Raw genomic sequence first — 20,335 nt, 5'->3', positions numbered from 1 at the left:
ATTTAAAATCGTGGTCTTATTTACCTGTGTATTCTTTCACAAGAGAAAAGGTACACACTAAAAAATATTGCCCCCAACATAAAAAATATATATTATTTCTTTCCTTTGTCATTTATGTATATAAATACTTTACTGAAGATGCATCATTCAAATAAATGCAAAAATTGCTTTATATAAAGTGTAGTTCTCTGCTATTTAGCAATATAAAATGATTACAATATAATTAGTCATTAAAGAGCTAAATTCAAGAATTGCAAACCATGACAGCAGTGAACAGTCCCTTATACAAGAGTCCATTTGGAAAGAAGTCAAGTAAATTTTGTAACAGATTACGTAAGAACTCGAGCTGTGAACGCAGCATGGTGCTCCACGTTCTGCCTCCCCGGTGCTCGTGGTCTGTCTGGGCAGGACGCAGAACTTACTGCTCACTTTTCGGTGGTTCTTGTTTTCCATTAAGCTCTTGATCAACTCTGTCCAATGAAAAATACCGGTAATTAAAAATAATCATGACACTGGTAAGTGGATGACTTCTTCCTGAAAATGACTACTTTCAGCAGATTATTCTGTTAAAACAAAACAAAACAAACAAAACAAAACAAAAAACTCCAAAGCTTTGCAAACAAAGCAGATACAGTAGAAAGAAAATCAAACAAACAGTTCTCAAAAGAAACAGAATTTTTTTAAGCAACAGGACACTGGCAAAGATACAAACGTTGTCGCTATTTCTTTAAAAAGCACAGGACACTTTATGTTCGTTCATAGCCATAAGCATCCCTAGAGCTCATGGCTTGTAACTTCATGACAGCAAGACGGTTAGTGGGTGAGAGTGCTGAGAGAAAATGAACTCTCTCAAAAAGACTGTTAACTTAGATGAGTCACTCAAGGCACCAACTGACCAATTAACATTTTAAAATACAGAAGCAAACAGTGTATTACAGAATATGGCAGCTATTTTCTAGAATTCACTGGTACACTATGTGTGAATGGCTTCCATTTATTGTGGAAGTCCATTAAGCCATATTGACTCAACAATCAGAAATAGGTTATGAGTTTAAAGGTCTCACTGGATTAACGGTGGGTTGGCCAAAGTCCTATCAAAGTTTAGGCACATGGAGATGACAATGTGACAACAGTGCTGACTCTGTAGTAGTTCAAACAGCTGATGTGGGACATGTGAGTCACACTGCTGCAAAGCAGGAACGTACTTTTCACACCTGTTTCCATGTCTATGATCACCTGAATATCTGTCAATTAAAAGTAAAAAGCCCTGGTCTGTTGTAAAAATATATTATGTTGGCATCAAAGATTAGGTACTCCTGTTAAGGCCTATATTATACAACCAATCTTTCAACTATGAACTATTATTAAGACGTTCTTATAGGCACTGATGAAACCTGTCTGGTCACGTGACATCACACTGCAGAAAGGAAACAGGCAAATCACTTAAAAGAACTATTTCCATCCTTAGTTCCTACTGAACCTTGTCTCCAGGTTCCACCTAACAGATGAATGCTGCATCCTCCACCTCAAGTTGTCTTAAACATAGTTCTGTATTTAGAGCTAACTGAAAAAAAATTTGTTCAAATCAACGTTTTAATACTAAAGAAAGTTTTATAAGAATTAAGTGCTGAACAGTGTGTGTAATGTAAGTGTAATGACCATACTGAGGACTGAAAACAAGCAAGGGGGGGAATCCAAGATGAAATAGCTCCAACAGGCTTCAAACAATGAAAATCATTCAGCCAGGCGTGGTGGCGCACACCTTTAATCCCAGCCCTCAGGAGGCGGAGGCAGGCGGATCTCTGTGAGTTCCAGGCCAGCCTGGTCTACAAAGTGAGTCCAGGATAGCCCAGGCTACACAGAGAAACCCTGTCTTGAAAAACAAACAAAAATAATTTGAGTTTCACTTTTTTATATGATGCCTAAATTATTTGACAATTGATTAAATACTAAAACCTTTTTTTTAAAAAAAGGGCATTACCAATATACTTCCTCAACAGAAACAACATTTTTTTTTTGGCACAGGGTCTCTCTCTGTCTCTGGCCCCCACGCACTTCCTGGAACTGGATGTGTAGACCTGGCTGGCTGCAGTTCACAGAGATCTGCTAGTCTTTGCCTCTCAAGTGCTGGATCTAGAGATGGTTGCCAGCTCCGACGCCTGGCAAGTCATTTTAAAGTCTGGAAGGTAGGTGCCTTCAAACAACAATTATCGGTGATAAATACGTTTCTTTCATCCACTTGTCAGGCACAGACACAACACTACCTAGAGAGGAAAGCAGAGCCTACTACCAAGCCACTGCTTACATCACTGAGTGACTCTTGGTTAAACTGCAGAGTGCCACACAGAAATAACTCTTACATGGTTAGCTGAATCAAAGTGTTCAAAATTAAGATTATACCAGCAAAGGTTCTAACTGGTCCCACAGATGATTAAAGTAACACATGTAAATCTCACATCTTAGTCCTTAAGACTATATTAAGTGATATTTTGCTAATGCTGCTGTTAAAGTTAAAAAAAAAAAAAAAAGAAGCTATTAATAGTGGGTGTGCTGGTAGAGAGCCACAACCGTCACATCTGGACACTGAAGCAGAAGACTGAGGGTGAGAGGGAGGGGGAGAGGGGGGGAAGGAGAGAGGGAGAGGGAGGAGGAGGGAGGGAGAGGGAGGAGGAGGGAGGGAGAGAAGGAGGAGGAGGGAGGGAGAGAGGGAGGAGGAGGGAGAGGGAGGAGGGAGGGAGGGAGAGAGGGGGTGGGAAGGAGAGGGAGAGGGACAAGGAGAGGGAAGGAGAAGAGAGGAGAGGAGAGAGGGAGGCAGCCAGCCAGCCTGGGCTACAGAGTAAGAGCCTCTCCAAAACAAAATAAAACCCCCAAAACGAAACTATGAATTAATTAGGCCCAAGGCTTATACTTTTCTATATAAAATAGTAAACTATTTTATACTGTGCCTTTCATCTTTATGCTAAGACAGTAACAAATGAAAGGTTGTTACACTCAAAGCAAGTGTTCAAAATTAAATTTAAATGGAAAGCAGAGTGTTTAACTGTTAAATGTACACTGAATTTTAGGTATTTTATCACATGTAGAGTTTGACTGGTTAGCAGGCTATTTAATTTAAGCATATAAAGAAAATCAATGTTGGTTAGCCGAAGAGTATATGCATTGTAAATATAACCATCAAACCCTGAGGGGGTAAATTGTTGCTGGGAAATGACAGCCTACCTATTTCAAAAGCAACGTGAGGGGCAGTCCTCAGTGGCCGGGGGCTGTAAGCTGCAGCCCTCAGTGGTTTCCCTGGGCTCAGCATCAGTGCTGAGAGCAGTATTACGCACGCTCACATGAGCAGGAGCTTGGGGCTTGCCCTGTACTGGGCTCTGGGAGACATTTATATTTACAAATGCTATTCTCTCAGCTTGCAAGCTAACCAACCGGCAGCAGGGTTAGTCTGTGCGATGCAAATGGACTAGTCTAGATGCAACCCAGTCAAGGTGTGCATGTACCTTTTTTGTCTCTTTTTAAACTTTTCTTCTTCATACCTTGGTGGGGAAGAGTTATTTCAGTAAATGCACATTATGAGATTAAAGAAAAGAAAAAAAATATTGAAAGTGTAATTGTGCTGGCCCAAGTATGAAATGCTAACATTTAACGGGATGTAGAGAATAAAAACTGACTCCGTCAATTCTGGTTTGGGTACACTTAACCCTAAGCCCTGAGACCAGCAAGGAGAACCAGCTTCCTGTGCCACAGAACTGTGATGCTAAGTGTTGACATCGACAGCCTCCCCAAGTCTCTGAGAAGGCACGTGTGAGAAGTAACTGTGACACAGAAAACCCTAGTCTCCGGAGAATACTAAGACCAACTTGATTTAAGCAACAATTAGAGTTCTTTCAGTAAAATGATAAACTCACTCCATCTGAGAAGAGGAAGGTGTCAAGTAGAGAAGCTATCCCTCAGCCTGGACCCCCAGGAAGTCATCTGTCAGACTGTGAACAGCACCTGACATACAGAAGGACCCATGACCAGCCATCACCTCTAGTAATGCCAAAGTGGTGCTGACGGGGGAAGGAGTGGGGAACAGTTTCCTCCTCTACCTCTCTGTTACAGGCCCGTGTTCTAGAACACGGTGGGAGGGCAGGGGCAGAGCACAGCAGGGGCAGAGACGTCCTGTCACCCCTGTGTTCTAGAACACGGTGAGAGGGCGGGACAGAGCGCGGCAGGGCAGACGTACTGTTTGATGCACTCTGGGATGCCGACGTACTCCATGGGAACGAGCTCCGCCAGCTCTGCCAAGGTAAAGACGTATCTAATCTTCTGACTGAACTTTGAACTAAGGAAGAAAACCCAAACAATTATCTCAGTACCTCTGACACACTAAACCCACACTTCAATACAAGGACTTTTTTTTAAGGGTGCCCCCCCAAAAAAATCACCTGATAAATGGTCTTGTAACAGCCAGAAGTGTTCGGATAAACCAGGAGGGGTGGACAATGATTAGGGACTTTAGGTTTTTCCTTAATCTAGAGATGAAGAGAATAAAAATTATAGACATTTCTACAAATTGCAGCACAAAAAGCACTTAGGTAGAACACTTCTAAATACAGAAGATGCATTCTTGAATTCTAAACGGCCCTCCTATGCTGTGAAATAAATGTTACTTAATTTGGCCAGATTTGTGTCTTATTTGCTGTTTTCAAATGTCTCCTAGCATACCCACTGACCCAGCAGGAAAGGAACCACACTGAGCATAGAAGCTCCCAGATCGAGCCTAGGGAGAATCTGGCACTTGTTTCTAATACCATGATAAGCGCTAAATTATAAAGGGGACAAGAGGCAGAGAGAACCAAAGCAGGGAGCACAGGAGTCAGACGACCACGTTCTTGAGATTTAAAAATCTCCACTAAAAAGCGTCTTTTTAAGATATCTGTGTGTGTCACCAAGGACAGCTAACATGCTCGCATGTAAACAGAGGCTCATTAACAAGTTTAAGTGAACCACTTGACTCAGCTAAAGCAAATGACTCTCAAGAGAACACACTTCTAATGTTTGTTCTGAAAAACTATAGCTGGGCTAGTCCTGTGAAGAGCTGGGGAGATAGCCCAATAGGTCAAGTGCCTGTTGTGAAAGCATGGGACCTGGGTCTTATTCCCCAGAACTCAGATGAAAAAAGAACTTAGTATGGTTGTGGCAGGTGTGTAATCTCAGTGCTAGAACTCTCTAGGCACCTGGCTCACTAGCGTAGTCAGTAGCTTCAGGTCTTAGTCAGCAACTGTCTCATGAAACAAAGTGGAGAGACAGCACCTGAGTAAGAAGCATAGGTTGATCTCTGGCTTCCACACAGAGCCTGTGCGTCTGCACTGGGTTCCACACAGAGCCTGTGCGCCTGCACCAGGTTCTACACAGAGCCTGTGCGCCTGCACCAGGTTCCACACAGAGCCTGTGTGCCTGCACTGGCCCCACAATATGGTAAACAATACAAGGATATCTTCCATCTTTTCGCAAGTTGACTATTAAAGAATTTGTTGCAAACAGCGTAAGAAAGAATGGAGAGCAATTTTGGGTATTTTGAAGAATTACTAAAGCAGACAGCCTCAAGTTATTTTCCATGACATTGTACAATGCCATCTTTAGAAAACAAATAAAAACATTCAGCAACTACAACTGAAGAAACTGATATGTTGTCTTTTTGTTTTTTTCTGAAACAGGGTTTCTCTGTGTAGTCCTGGCTGCCCAGAATTCACTTTGTAGACCAGGCTGGCCTCAAACTCACAGAGATCCGCCTGCCTCTGCCTCCTGAGTGCTGGGATTAAAGGCGTGCGCCACCACGCCCAGCACTGATATGGTATCTTTAAATGGCAACAGAAAGTATATATTAATGTAGTAAAACCATGAAAAACATCACTCAGCCAAGTGTACATCACCGTCTATCAATCTGCTGGTAGCACCTCCTGAGCCATCCCAGACTGGGCATCTTCCTTCGAGTTGTTGCACCGTTTAAGTAAATGATCATGTAGTTCTCGGCCACCAACAGCTCTAAAGTGCCAATGACGTATCTACAAGAACAAATCGAGGGTATGTCTAAACCGTCACCGTTCAGGACGGAACCAAGCTCCCAAATCAACAGTTCCCCTTCCTTCTTTCACATTTAGAAAGTCATACCAAATCCATACAAACTGACCGGCGCAGTGTGTGGCCAGAGCAAAGGCGGCACCGGGGTGTGCACACACTGCTCTTCTGTGTATGCCTGAGAGCTTCCCAGGAAAAAGTGAAAAATGCACTACGCTGAGAAGAGTGACTGGAGATGAAAGAAAACCTTGTCAGCAGCTTACTGCACTGAGTCCCCAGGAATGGATGTAATTTAGTCATATAATTTTGAGTCATATTATTACCAAATAATAAAGTTGCAACAGGTAATGGATAATAATTTTAAAATGCATTTTTTTCTATCAAATTTGAAAATACAGTTTCATAATGCCAAAGGATAAAGACTTGGCGACTCAGAAATAGGGTGATTTTTGCACTTGGGTCCTGTTGTCACCTGAGTGGAGTCTACACATGCCAGGCAGAGCAGTCCCTGAGCTGTATCCCCAGTCCTGCTTTACACTGATTGTGAGGCAAGGTCTCATTAAGTTGCCCAGGTTGGCTCTATCCTTAATCTGTGTGTGGTTGGGACTGGCCATCAACTTGTGATCCATCTCCCTCAGCCTCTGACATAGCTGGGTTATTGTCCTGTCCTTTCTGGTTTTTACAAGACTTGTATAAACTGTGAGCTAGCTAAGAGCTTTGTTCAAATATCTTGTTAAGAATACTTACTTAAAGAGATTGTCCATCAGATATCTATAGTTAGGTTGACCACTTTCAGGCATAAAACAGACAGCAAATACAACAATGGCATTTAAACCATCTCCATAATAGCCTGAGAAGAAAAAAGAAGGGTAAAATCTTTGGCATAATTTTACTCTGAAGGACTGTAACTTTAAAGTGTGTGTGTGTGTGTGTGTGTGTGCGCGTGCGTGCGCGCGCGCGCAGAGCTTCCAGATGAATGAAGGACTGTGACTTTAAAGTGTGTGTGTGTGTGTGTGTGTGTGTGTGTGTGTGTGAGTGAGAGAGAGAGAGAGCGAGAGAGAGAGAGAGCAGAGCTTCCAGATGAATGAAGGTCTGTGACTTTAAATTGTGTGTGTGTGTGAGAACGCGAGAGCGAGAGTGAGCAGAGCTTCCAGATGAATGAAGGACTGTGACTTTAAACTGTGTGTGTGTGTGAGTGAGAGAGAGAGAGAGAGAGAGAGAGAGAGAGAGAGAGAGAGAGAGAGAGTGCAGAGGTTCTAGATGAATGAAGGACTGTGACTTTAAATTGTGTGTGTGTGTGTGTGTGTGTGTGTGAGAGAGAGAGAGAGAGAGAGAGAGAGAGAGAGAGAGAGAGAGAGAGGGAGAGGGAGAGGGAGAGGGAGAGGGAGAGGGAGAGGGAGAGGGAGAGGGAGAGCGCGCGCGCGCAGAGCTTCCAGATGAATGAAGGTCTGTGACTTTAAATTGTGTGTGTGTGTGAGAGCGTGAGAGCGAGAGTGAGCAGAGCTTCCAGATGAATGAAGGACTGTGACTTTAAAGTGTGTGTGTGTGTGTGTGTATGTGTCTCCGCGCGCGTGCGCGTGCGTGCAGAGCTTCCAGATGAATGAAGACTGTAGGAATTACCAAGAGATGCATCTGGCAAAACAAATTAAGTGGGAACAATTTCATGAGAAAGAAAAGCCTCTCTGGTCAGGGTTGGGACTTGAGACTATATGACATATTTTATTTAGGGTAAACTGCATTCTGACCACAAAGATGCTGACATTATTTGCACAGCACTTAGGAGAATTCCTATATGGTACAGTTAGAACAGTGGGGTCATAGTTTGCAGTTTCATAGCTTTTTGACTGATTTACAAGTCTCCAAAAGGAATGAACTATTTCTGTGTATCCCATAAATAACGTTAACAGTGCTCCACCATGCTAGGTGAGCTGTGCAAGCGGTAAACGGGACGCTGTAGTTCAAGAGGAGGCTTGTACAACCCTGCTGCAGCCCCAGTCACATACCAAATTGCCACCAACTCATGCCCAGCACTGCAGAGAACGCGCAGATGCAGGTTATTTGGGCAATGAACTATTCAGTGAGAGAGAATAAACTAGACACCCAACCTGCATGAAGCTCAGAAATATGCTGACTGACAGCACAGAAGTGCACACTGTGTGACACCAGGCACCTGGAACTTCTTGACAGACAGGGCTGACGGGGGCAGGCTGTGAGTGGTGGCCATCTGAGAGGAAGGACTCACTAGAAAGGCACAGTGTCCTGGAGAGAGTGAAATGTTCTGTCTGCGCATGATGTGTGTACGTACTTTGCTGAAATTCATCTATGTATTAAGTAAATAAAGTGTAAATGCTGCAAATGATTCAATAAACTAAGTCCTTTTGAGCAGTGAACACACAGGGTGAAATTATTATCCATTTTAAACTTACAGTAAACACATAAGAAGTTTTTAAAGTTATCTGTATGGTACCCCACAGGCCGTAAGAAGGGCCTGGAGCTGCCGGCTGCTGTGAGCTGTGAGCCGGCACTGGGGACGGAACCTGGGAGCTGCCAGTGCTCTTACTGCTGACCCGTCTCTCCAGCTGCTTTCTGGGTAATTTGCAGTTGTCCTTGTCACTTTACTTCAAACCTTTTATAAGGAGAAATGGCTGTTCTTTGAGAGGACTCAGGTTCGAGGGTCAGCAGTCACATGGCAGCTCACAGGCATCTGTAACCCCAGTTCCAGGGAATCTGATGCCGTCTTCTGGCTCCATGGAGACACAAGTGGTGGTGCCCAGACACACATACAGGCAAAGCACACACCCACATGAAAAGTTAAAACAACATGCTAAACCTTTCTTATCTTTTCATTTTTTTTTCAAAATAGTATTTCTCCCCCCAAATAAGCTACCACCTCTACATCCGTCTCCTGACAGCATTTAGACCTTGGACACTGCATCTCAAGGTGCCGAGGGCTCTCCATGACCCTTACCTCCATGGCTAATAACTTTTTTGTAGGGCTCAATTGCCTTCATGTCCACCCTGTGGTCCTGCTCTCCGATCCTGAACATGCGCCAGCGGCGGCCATCTTCCTTCTCTTCTGTGCCTGTGTACTCAGTAACTGAGCCTTTCCTAATGACTTCAGTAGTTTTGGGTTTGGGAAGATCATCTGTTAAAATAAAAGGCTTTTGAATCACAAACTTATTTACACAATAAAAATCAAAATTGTATGTTAACCACTTTACTATCTAGATTGTTGCCAGCTTATTGGTACCCAGCTGTGCTCCTTGGGCTAGCCTTGTACTCATGGGCTCAGGTGACCCTGCCTCAGTCTCCCAGTATCTGGGAGGACAGGCGCACACCACCACGTTCAACTGTTTAGAGAGGATTTTCAACATACCAGCTGAAACAATCATCTCTATAACAAAAGGCTTGTTCTTATGTAAGGCCAATTTATGTCTTTAAAATCAGCTTACTAGAACTTTCTACTGCCCAATTCAACAAAGCACCAAGCTATAGTGTGCCACTCACATCAGGCTTAGGAAAGACAAGAGCCATCAGAACCTGACTAGCTGGCCTCACATGCCTTTCCAGTAGCCATACAGGACGGCAGCGCCCACTAGTGCGACTAACAGAGCTTACGCCAAGTAACCGTCCGATTGTTTTAGCACATATGCTAATTTTAAAACGCTGTAATACAAGATAGAAAGTGGTTAACTACTCAGCGCTCATTTTCCGTCTGATCGGTTTTATACAGCAGACATATACTTCGGAAGAACACATGCAAAAATTTACGTAAATCACCACCAGCCAAAGCACCAACGATTGCATATAATTTATGTTGGCAGATTGCAGTTTAGTTGATTTAAAATGAAGCAATGATTTTCAAAACTTTAGTATGATAATCCTTACCAAAAGATGGGGGGAGGGGAAACCTACTGCATGTTAGTTGTTTCCAAGACAAAGCTGTTAACGCAAAATATCCTTCCAGGACATGACTACAGCAGCATTAAGGAGAGAAGAGACAAAACACATAGGCAGAAAACCATTTCAGTGTCTTTATAAAAGATGGCTTCTTACTGGGCTGCTTATTGAACCGTTAAACAGGGAAGGAAAAGAGGGACAGAAGATACAGGGCATCACTCTTTATTACCTACTGCTTTTTAGTACAGTATTGTTGCAAAAGTCACTTTAAAGATGAAACAAAAATATTATTAACAATGTCTAAACATTACAATCAACTACTGCCTAGTTCTAGAAAGCACACAAAGCAAAGCACACACCGAGGCCTCCAGGCAGCAGAAGGACAGCAAGTCCAGGCTGGGCTCAAGGCAGCGGCTTCCCCAGCAGCTGCCCCCACGCTGCCAACGCTCATGTAGTAGGTAGCTGTTATCTGAGGAAGGATCCACGGAGTCCTGGATGTCACTGAGCTCGCTACGTAGACCAGACTATCCTAGAACTCAGGAGACCCTCCTGCCTCTCCAGTGCTTGGGTGGAAAGGATGTGAGGTCACACACACCCAGCCCCTTAGGTGTTTTTTAGGATATTCACCATATATCTCTTTAGAAGACCTTTTTCCTTACGAGACCAATTGAAAAGAATATCCTGGAATATTAGACAATACTTTTGAAGCAACTATGAAAAATCAAAACTTTACAATACTGGGCAAGTAAAAGGAAAAACAGAACAAAACTAAACTAAAAGCTACTTGCACAATCTATAGTCTTGAAAACTTCAGGTATTTTCAGAATCTTCTATTATAGTAACGAACTTAGGAACATATTTCAAACAAAACCCTTCAATGGATTTCAGCAGGTTTTATGTTTAAAATTTGAACATATCCTACTTTTCCTAAAGGGAACAACATGGCAAACACCATACATGATAAACATTCACTCATAAGGCTAATGTAAAAACCAGTAAATTACCTTCCCACTCAAACTCATCACTGTTCTCTGACGGGGTGTCTAAGCCGTCCAGCTCAGCCTCGCCGCCCTCATCCAAGTCCTCTGACCACACAGAGCTTTCGCTGGGGTCCAGGGTCAGGCTGATGTCTGGAGCCATCAGTTTCTTACGTACTTTGTTTCCATTAACTTCTAATGAGCCTGAAATTGAACACAAAGAAGACTGGATTATTCAGATGTCCCAGTTGAAAGAGAAACATTTTAGTCACTTCACTCTGGAGAAAAATATTTAAAAGAAAATTCTGGAGAATCCATGAAACTCGATTGTGACCACTACTGTTGCTTGTTAAAAATGATATATTTTTATTCTATTTATGTGTTTTGCCTGCATGTGTGTCTGTGTACCACGTGTGTGCAGTCCTGAGGAGGCCAGAAGAATCCATCAGACTCCCTGAACTGGAGCTGTAGAAGGCTGGGAGCTGCAATGTGGATGCCGGGAGCTGAACCCAGGTCCTCTGCGGGGCGTGGGTGCCGGGAGCTGAACCCAGGTCCTCTGCGGGGTGTGGGTGCCGGGAGCTGAACCCAGGTCCTCTGCGGGGTGTGGGTGCCGGGAGCTGAACCCAGGTCCTCTGCAGGGTGTGGGGGCCGGGAGCTGAACCCGGGTCCTCTGCGGGGTGTGGGTGCCGGGAGCTGAACCCAGGTTCTCTGCGGAAGCAGCAAGTGTTCTGAACTGCTCTGCTCGGCCATCTCTCCAGACCCAATTACTTTTACTTTTATTTTTTGTTTTTCGAGACAGGGTTTCTTTATGTAACAGCCCTGACTGTCCTGGAACTCACTTTGTAGACTAGGCTCCACCTGCCTCTGCTCCCCGGGTGCTGGGACTAAATGCATATGCCACCACTACCCTATTTTTATTTTTAAATTTGTGCATATGAGTGTCTTGTGTGTAGGTATGTGCACACGAGTGCAGTGCCCACAGAGTCCAGAAGAGGACACTGGAAATTATAAGCACTGTGAGATGTTGGAGGTGAACTTTGAGAATGGCATTGCCTCTTCTTTTTTTTTCTTTGGTTTTTTGGTGTAGCCTGGCTGTCCTGGACTTACTCTGTAGACCAGGCTGGCCTCGAACTCAGTGATCCATCTGCCCTTGCCTCCCGAGTGCTGGGATCATAAGCGTGTGCCACCACACCAGCTTGCAGAGCCTCTTCTTAAGGGAATGATTTAGTACTGCTTCTTTGCCAAGAGATCAAGAACACACACCAGTGTCCCTTTAAACAACAGGCCGACTTTATAGTTGCTTCTTAAATATGGTCTCTTTTGCTCCTTGTAAAATTTTCCAAAATTAAAGGTAGATTTTTATAAAGTTAGAATTTTCAAGGGTTCCAAAAATTTTCCCTTTGGCTCCTTCTATCAGAATAACAGTTCAATGCTGGCTTCTCTGCCCCCCGCCCCACCCCGACAAAGAAATGTATTCAAACGTAACATAAACGAAGCTCTCACCAGGTTGGCTGTCTGGACCAGTTCCATCTAGTGGGTCTGCTTCAATGCTGTCATCTTCTGGTAAAGGTCTAGAAGACACAGACATGCTCTTTAAACCAGAAATTAAAAATAATTCTTTTGAAGATCAAAGATCCACTAAAAAACATCACTCACAGTTATGACTAAAGCTGTGTTTCTTAAGCTCTCTACAAATCAGTGTGTGTGTGTGTGTGTGTGTGTGTGTGTGTGTGTGTGTGTGTGTGTGTGTGTGTGTGTGTGTGTTTTGAGGCAGTCAGAAGATAATCTCAGATGCTCCTCAGGGGCTGTTGTCCATTTGAGGCAGCATCTCTCACTGGCCTGAGGCTGGCCAGCTGGCGAGTCCCACGGGTCTGGTGTCTGTCCCCAGTGTTCCCCATCATGCGTGGCACGCTATTCACACTTGCAGACAGCTGAGATCCCATTCCTCCAAAAACCTAAGACCTTAGCTTAAAGCACAGCTCCCTAAAAACCTGAAACTGAAATGATTAAAACAAGTACGAAAGCTTCATATTTGGTGAAAATAACTTATTTTCCAGTATCCAGCGATCACTTGTAACTTTCTTTTTAAAGACACCCAGCATTCGTGAGCCGACATTTCAATTGTGATGTTTTGTTCCAAATCTGTTTACTAGAAAGTACTACTCACACTGGAAAATCTTCATCTTGCCACTCTTCTTTCAGCTCCACACCTTCCATCCTCAGCCTGGACTCAATGTCAGCTTCCAGCTCCTGGCAATCCAGGCAGCCGAGGCCCTGGGGAGAAGGACGGACAGCAGCCTGACTTCCACTTTGCCCTTCATCTGCTGCAAAGGTGCTGCTGCCTCACCTCACGCTTGAGCTCCACCCAGCAGCCGCAGAGGCTGTGCCGGGTCGGGTTATGAAATCTAGTCACCAGGTTGAAATTTGACCCTATCCATCTCAGAATAATAACTAAGCCTCCTGTCCTGTGGACAGGGTGGGTTCTAGAAACCGCACTGGTAAATGGCACGTGCATGCACACTCACCAGAGCCTGGCCATGCAGTATGCACAGCCCCTGGCACCATTCCTAAGCCTCCGGGTCTATCCAGGAGCGTGCCCATAAGTGAAGTGTACTAATCTCCGATGAGCTTTACTGCTGTGCTGAGCCTCCTCACAGAGTCCAGAGCTCTAGTTCCTGGTGCTTTCATATATGCAACTATAGTTTGACTTAAGCCCCCAAAATTTAATTTTAGTTTTTCCGTATCGACTCACCTTCCGACTGACAGAATGGATGTTTGAGGTACAATATAAGAAGCTATGAAGAGGGGCTGTAGAGATGGCTCAGGTCAGTTCCCAGCACCCACATGATGGCTCACAACCACCTGACACCCAGTTTCAGGGGCACCACACATCCTCTTCTGACTTAGAAGGGCACAGCATATATGTGACACACAGACGTGTTGGCAGAACACTCACACATAGGATAAAAAATACACCAATCTTTAGAAAGCATGATGATCATCAGCAGACAGCACAACAGGCACAGCTGACAAATCACTGAAGGGAGAGGCGCACACTGGAGGAGTCAACAGAGCAAGTTACCACGGAGGGCACAAGGCTGCTGTGTAATTCAAATGCTGATTTCTGTACCCCAATATCTGGTTACAGTCTTTGTTCTCAGAATCTCCTGTCTCACTGTTGTGTCAACCCTGCTCCCCAATTGTCCTGATATGCCAATAAAGCAGCTTACAGCCAATCAGTGAGGTGGGGGGGGAGTGGGGCTGGACTCCCTGCCTGCCAGGGGAGGAGAAGCTAGAAGAGGAAGTGGGGGATGGAGCCTGTGAGGGGGCCAAGAAAACACCAGGAGAGAGGAACTGGAGCAGGAAAGCTACCAAGTTTAAGTTATCTCAGTATCTCTGTGAGAAAACCAGATTAGTTTAGAGGATCGTTGTGAGTTCAAGTCCAGCCTGGTCTACAAAGCAAGTCCAGGACAGCGAAGGCTACAGAGAAACCCTGTCTTGAAACAAAACAAAACAAACCAAGCAACAACCAACCAAGCAAAAAACCTGAGTAATAAATGCTCAGTTATTGTGCTGTGGAACTTATTGTGAAAGTTTTTTTGTGTGACAGCCAGTTTAAGAGAGAAACTGAGAAACAAATACAGTTTTATGAAAATAACTCTAACACACTCCAGCCAACACTAACGTACATTTCTGTCTCTATCTCTGAAGCATGTTCTTGCCCGTCACTCTAGGCTGTCTTCAAACTTGTGACCTTCCTGTTCCTCTCGCCTTCTGGGACTACAAGCATGGGCCACCAGGAAGCTTAGCTTCACATTTTTCCTTTTTTTCTTTCTTTCTTTCTTTTTTAACTTATTTGTATTTTATGTACATTAGTGTTTTGCCTGCAGGCCTGAGGGCATCAGAGCCCCCAGAAGAGGAGCTGTGAGCTGCCATGTGGTTGCTGGGAATTGAACCTGGGACCTCTGGAAGAACAGCCATTGCTTTTAACTGCTGAGCCATCTCTCCAGCCCCTTCACATTATTCTTAAAAGCTACAGAGCATAACTGCAACTACAAAAATAAGTAAATTAAAATAAAGTACTAGTAGTAGTAGTTCCGAGTGCTTGGCACACAGGAGAGGGGAGCATGCTCCCACAGCACACACACGCCCTGCTGCACTGCTTGATCTTTAAAACTAGGCATTTTTAACTTTCAAAAAACAAAAAAATTCTGAATAAATAAGAACCATTCTCATTCATCTCAAATGGTATTCCAAAGACAAACCATAAGGGGAATTAAATTCCTCAAGCGTTAAGTTTTATATAGCAAATTCTTTCCTCTCATGACCAGAGGTCTGTACCTCTCAGTTTGAGTACTTATTTATACTTGGGAAGGCCTTAAAGGGGTTATATTTTTGTAAGTCTATTTATCAGTGATAAATATGAGAAGAAGAAAAATAAAAATAAAAATAAGATGCCAACTTTCTGTCACTGAACTACTTGCTGGGTCAATAGCTGGAACAGTTCCCACGGTCTTGTCTCACCTGCCTGCTGGGTAGGGAGAGAGTCAGAACATTCTCGATGTCTTTTTTAAATAACCAGAAAAAAAAAAAAAAAATCTCAGAAATAACAGCTAGGACTAATAGTGGCAATCGATGCGTTAATCTTAGCACAATGCTCGGCACACTGGCGGGCTTCACCAGGGAAGCCTTTGCTCAACGTCTTAACTCTGCTTTCTGAATTACATAAATTGGATTTGTGTTATGAGTTTCCCTTAAAAAATGTTATGAAAATACTTTGTGAGAACATAAATGTACACAATTCAATTACTATTGGTAAAATTATTCCTTAATAGAAGAAATACTTCTCTTGTGAAATGGCTCTTAATTGCTTTATTGCTTAAAAAATTAACTCCCTCAAAATTTTGCCATGGAAGCTCAGGTTTGTAATCCCAGTACTCTGGGGCCTACAGCAAGAGAGTTACTAGGAGTTCTGGACTAGCCTGGGCTACATAGCAGGATCCTGTCTTAAAGCAACAGAAAAGGAGCTCTCTATACACAGGCTTGTGATCCCAGCAGCATGTTCAAGGCCAGCCTAAGCCTCTGAGTCAGCCCCTGTCTCAGAATAAAGCAGGAAAACTCAGAGACTGCCTGCTCAGCACTTGGGTTCAATTCTCAGCAGCACAGGCAAACACGGAGAGCCCAAATCCGTGAGACCTTGCAGCCAGCTTCCTCAGTTTTACTCCCATGTTCTCAGTCATGTGATGTTCACACATTGTCACGGAGTTTTAACTATGGGGACGATTATCTAAGCTAGTTAGGCAAAGAAAGGACAGACAGAAACAGAAACTACACCATTTCACCGAGAACTTTGGGGACAGCAGACTAGGTAGATAAAAACAAAGTCAACAATCGAGTTCTGTTCTTGGAAGCACTTTATCACCAGGCAGCTGCAGGGACAGGAAACTACCGGACTTGAAATAAGCACAATTACTCTGAAGGACCCGGATGCCGCTGACTCACAAGGCTGCTCGGTTCCCAGTTTTGCTTTTAGAACTTTAAAATGTTAGACTAGGGAAATAGTACTTTGATACGCTACTTGCCAAAATAACGCACTTTCACAGAAATAATCTGACATCTTGACAGCACATCGTCAAGTCTATGGCAGTCCTAATGAAGTCAACAGCCTTTGACCTTAGTCAGTTTAAAAATCAAAGATGATGGGCTCCTCCCTACACAACCTGAGAGGGCGAAAGATGTAAATCCAACTAAGCTGAAGAGGGGGAAAGCCACAAGCAGTTTAGCAGTTGAGAAAAAGTAAGCATTAGACCCTGTTTTGACCTCCATAGGCTGTGACCGGCAGCTCTCCATAACAACTTTACCGCCGAGTTTAAACACGGCTGCTAGAACAGGACATAAAAGGCCCTGCTGTTTTATTTTCATTCACTATGAGCAGCCTATATGCCCTTGAGGATCAACAACAGCAACAACAAAACCCCAGAAAAGCCCTTCCTCGTTGCCCTTCACAGCCCCCAAAGGTACAATTGTATTCTTTTTAAATCGTATCTTTTAAAAACCCACACCCTGGAGCACAGGTGGGTGGGTGAGTGGGTCAGAGGTGTGCGCCTTGGCGGGAGAGCGGAGGTCCAAGGTCAGTTTCCAGGCGTGGTTCTCTGTCCACTTCATTCTCAGGCAGGGTCTCTCTTCTGATGTCCTCACGTGATTCATGCTCCCAGCGAGGCAGCCATGAACTTCAAGAAGCTTCTCCTGTTCTTCCTCCTTCCTCGCTGCAGTACTGCTGGGATTACAGCTGGCTTTTTATTTGGGTTGGGGGGCGGGGCCGGCAAACTCAGGGGTTCAGGCTTTCGGGGCAAGTGCCTTAACTGGCTGAGCCAACTCTCCTATTACTATCATGTAGATTTTTCAAGAATGAAATGAACGGCACCTACAAAAATGTGTACACACACATACACACACACACACACACACACACACACAAAATCAACAAACTAGAATGGTGCTAACATCTCTCAAAATTGTGAAAACATAGCACAGGATAAATACACATCTATAAGAACACATTTATTAAATTATCAGTCTGCAGAGATATTGGAGATGTGTTGAGACCTTTGAGTAGGTTAACAGCTAACATGGGATCTCCAACAGTCTGTTTTGTTGTAAGCTGGTTGTAATGTTAAATCAGGACTAGGTAATATTACTGTCCTTCTTCATAGGTTGTAAGCCTAACAAAAGACCTGCCTGCAGTCGGCCAAAACCAGTCTTGGGGCTAGAGAGACATACTTGGTTTTGTTCTCAGATGCCCTCTTCTCTCATCACCCCCACCAGCTTCCTTCCAGACAGAACAAACAGAACCACTGTCTCAAAGGGTATTTTCACCTGTACTAACCATTTTTATACCCACTAATCACTAATGATTTGCTGGTGCATCAAATGACCAACAAATGTGTGAAGATAGAACGTGATGTTACCAGCCCTTTATCTTAGACAAGAGGCAAAAGACAGACCCAACAATCTGATTCCCAGATCTACAGCAGATCTGTCTCCACAAACACCTAGGTCTGTAAAACCAGATACGGTTATACTTAGTGTCAAAGGCACTGTTATGCCTAAAAATGTAATTATGTTTGTTTACGGTAATTTAGTTCCTACTCCATACACACACACACACACACACTCTCTCTCTCTCTCTCACACACACACACACACACACACACACACACTCTCTCTCTCTCTCTCACACACACACACACACTCTCTCTCTCTCTCACACACACACACACACACACACACACACACACGTCGCACTTCTTAGTCCAACAACAACAAGCTACAGCTATAAAAGACCTGAAGACGAAGAACAGCATTTAGGTGAGGGTTGGGGGGTGGGGACACGACACAAAACAACAACCCAAGACATAAGAAGCAAGCAAAAAATGTGCAAGGCAAGCAAATATTGGAAACTTTTAAGTATGGATAACTTAACCAGATAACTTCAATTCTAACTTTGAAGAAACACCCATTGATGAATTACAGAGCTCTACGAGTGAGGACCAGGGAGGGCCCGATTTCAGTTGTCACCACCTATACCTGCTGGCTCACACCAGCCTATGCCACCAGCTCCAGGGGGTTACCACGCCCTTGCTAGTCACCTACACCAAGCGTCACTGACACATTAAACTTTTTTTTTCTTTTTGAGGAAAAACAATTCTACAATTACAAAAGATTTTTTAAAAAATAAATCCTAAGAAAACGTGCGTCTCATTACGGGTGGGAATTCAAGTATAAGGGAAAAGATCCTAACTAAAATTAAGGTGAGGCTAAAGCAAGCAGCACTAATATACATGCGATCACAAGTGGGAGAAGGCACTAGAAGTACCTTGAAAAACACTACAAGAGCTGCGTCCTCAAAAAAGTTTCCAGGACAAAGGAAAGTTTCAAAGCAATGTAACACAGATCAAGTAAGTTTCTACTTGAACGTGAACTGACCGAGGGAGAATTCTTCAGTGGCATCTGGTGCATATAGAAATCCCAAGTCTCTTGGCCGTTTATTTAAATGAATCAAGTGTCTGAAAACAAGCAGGCACCGGGCATTGATGTACACGCCCTACCCCGGGACAGCACTCGCAGGAAGGTGCAGGAGAGCCCTGATGACTTATAGGATGCTGTTCCGTGTATGCTGTCTGCTGCGTCCATCCCTCGAGGCTACGGGGTGCACCACACGCCCAACTGTCTTTGTTCTGCTCCGAACTGACGCCAGATAGGAACACGGAACAAACGTGGCTAAAAGGAAGCCAGGAACCGGGAGGTTCCGCTCCAGGCGCTCAGCCACTGACGGGAAAAGGAAGGAGGCGCGAGACTGGTCCCCACACCCGAGGCGGGCGGGGCGGGGGCCCGGGAGTGCTCGAACCCGGGACGCGAACGCTCCAGCCCAGGGCCGCCGCCCTCCCCGCCGGTCCTCCCGCAGGCCTCGGGGCTGCGCCCTAGCCGGGCCCGCTCCCTCGGCCGCGCTCACCCCGGAGGAAGCCGCGGCTCCCTCGTCCTCTTTGCCCCTCCAGGCCGGCGACGTGGGGCTGACGGCCAGGTCGCAGAAAGCGGCGACGGGCAGAGCCCGCTGCCCTTGGTCGGTGGTGGAGACGGGGCCCAGCGCTTCCCGGCCGCTCACAGCTGCAGCCCCGGCGGCAGCGGATGACCCGGATTCAGTGCACACGCCCCGGCGGAAGTGACCACCTCCGGACCGGCGCCGGGCGCGGCAGAGGGAGGAAGTGGGGGCGGGGCCTCCTCCGCGACCCTCCTCTCTGCGCACGCGCGGCTGTGCGAGTTTTGCTGTCTTTAGGCGGCTGCAGACCCGGCTTGTTGGCTTGGGAGAGGCTGCGTGGGGGCTTCTAAAGCTCTGTAGGGACATCACCTTCCTCTCTGAAAGGGCCAGTAGTTTCCTTCCGTTTGCTTTTCCGTAACATTACGTTAACTATAATACAAAATGAATGAAAAGGGCGTGGAAAACAGCCCATGTGTTATATAGGGTAGCCAGGTCCCAGAAGAATCTACTTTTGATAGAATTTTCCAGTGAGAATAGCTTTTCTACCCTGTACTGCTTCTGGGAGTAGTCTCCCCTCCTCCTCCCCAGGCTCTCACGTGTCCCTGGTTGGCCTTGAACTCCTCGCTTGTGTGTCTGGAAATAACTTTGAATTTATCCTTCTGCCCCAGCCTCCAGAACGCTGGGATCACCAACATGATTTGTTACCACGCTGTTTTAGGTGGTGGCAGAGACAAGCTAGGGCGTCCCGTCTGCTAGGTAAGCGCACTATACTGAGCTCTCATTTGCTCACCCTTTAAAACAGCAGCTCTCAGGGGGGCGGGAGGTGGGGGGCAAACGACTCTTCCTCAGGGGTTGTCGAAGA

General features: G+C 45.0%; 1 protein-coding gene across 3 annotated transcripts; it reads right to left on the bottom strand.

Moving 5' to 3' along the window:
* Positions 1 to 380: 380 nt before the first annotated feature.
* Bnip2 (BCL2 interacting protein 2) lies at positions 381 to 19,654 on the bottom strand. 3 transcript variants are annotated; one of them, XM_051156740.1, is made up of 11 exons: positions 19,450 to 19,651; positions 13,105 to 13,211; positions 12,441 to 12,508; positions 10,965 to 11,141; positions 9,029 to 9,205; positions 6,808 to 6,910; positions 5,916 to 6,047; positions 4,428 to 4,514; positions 4,226 to 4,324; positions 3,498 to 3,533; positions 381 to 470 (listed from the first exon to the last, which is right to left on the bottom strand). In XM_051156740.1, exons 2-11 carry the CDS (start codon positions 13,152 to 13,154, stop codon positions 419 to 421), a joined length of 981 nt encoding a protein of 326 aa, XP_051012697.1. In that variant the 5' UTR covers positions 13,155 to 13,211; positions 19,450 to 19,651; the 3' UTR covers positions 381 to 418. The 3 variants fall into 3 exon arrangements, with proteins under 3 accessions (XP_051012697.1, XP_051012699.1, XP_051012698.1); XM_051156741.1 differs by having other exon boundaries at positions 399 to 470; positions 5,940 to 6,047; positions 19,450 to 19,654; XM_051156742.1 differs by lacking the exon at positions 3,498 to 3,533 and having other exon boundaries at positions 396 to 470.
* Between the last annotated feature and the right edge of the window lie 681 nt (positions 19,655 to 20,335).

The sequence above is a fragment of the Acomys russatus genome, chromosome 14, assembly GCF_903995435.1.
Source record: "Acomys russatus chromosome 14, mAcoRus1.1, whole genome shotgun sequence".
Classification (NCBI taxonomy): Eukaryota; Metazoa; Chordata; class Mammalia; order Rodentia; family Muridae; genus Acomys; species Acomys russatus.
This window is presented reverse-complemented; position numbering and strand designations above follow the sequence as displayed.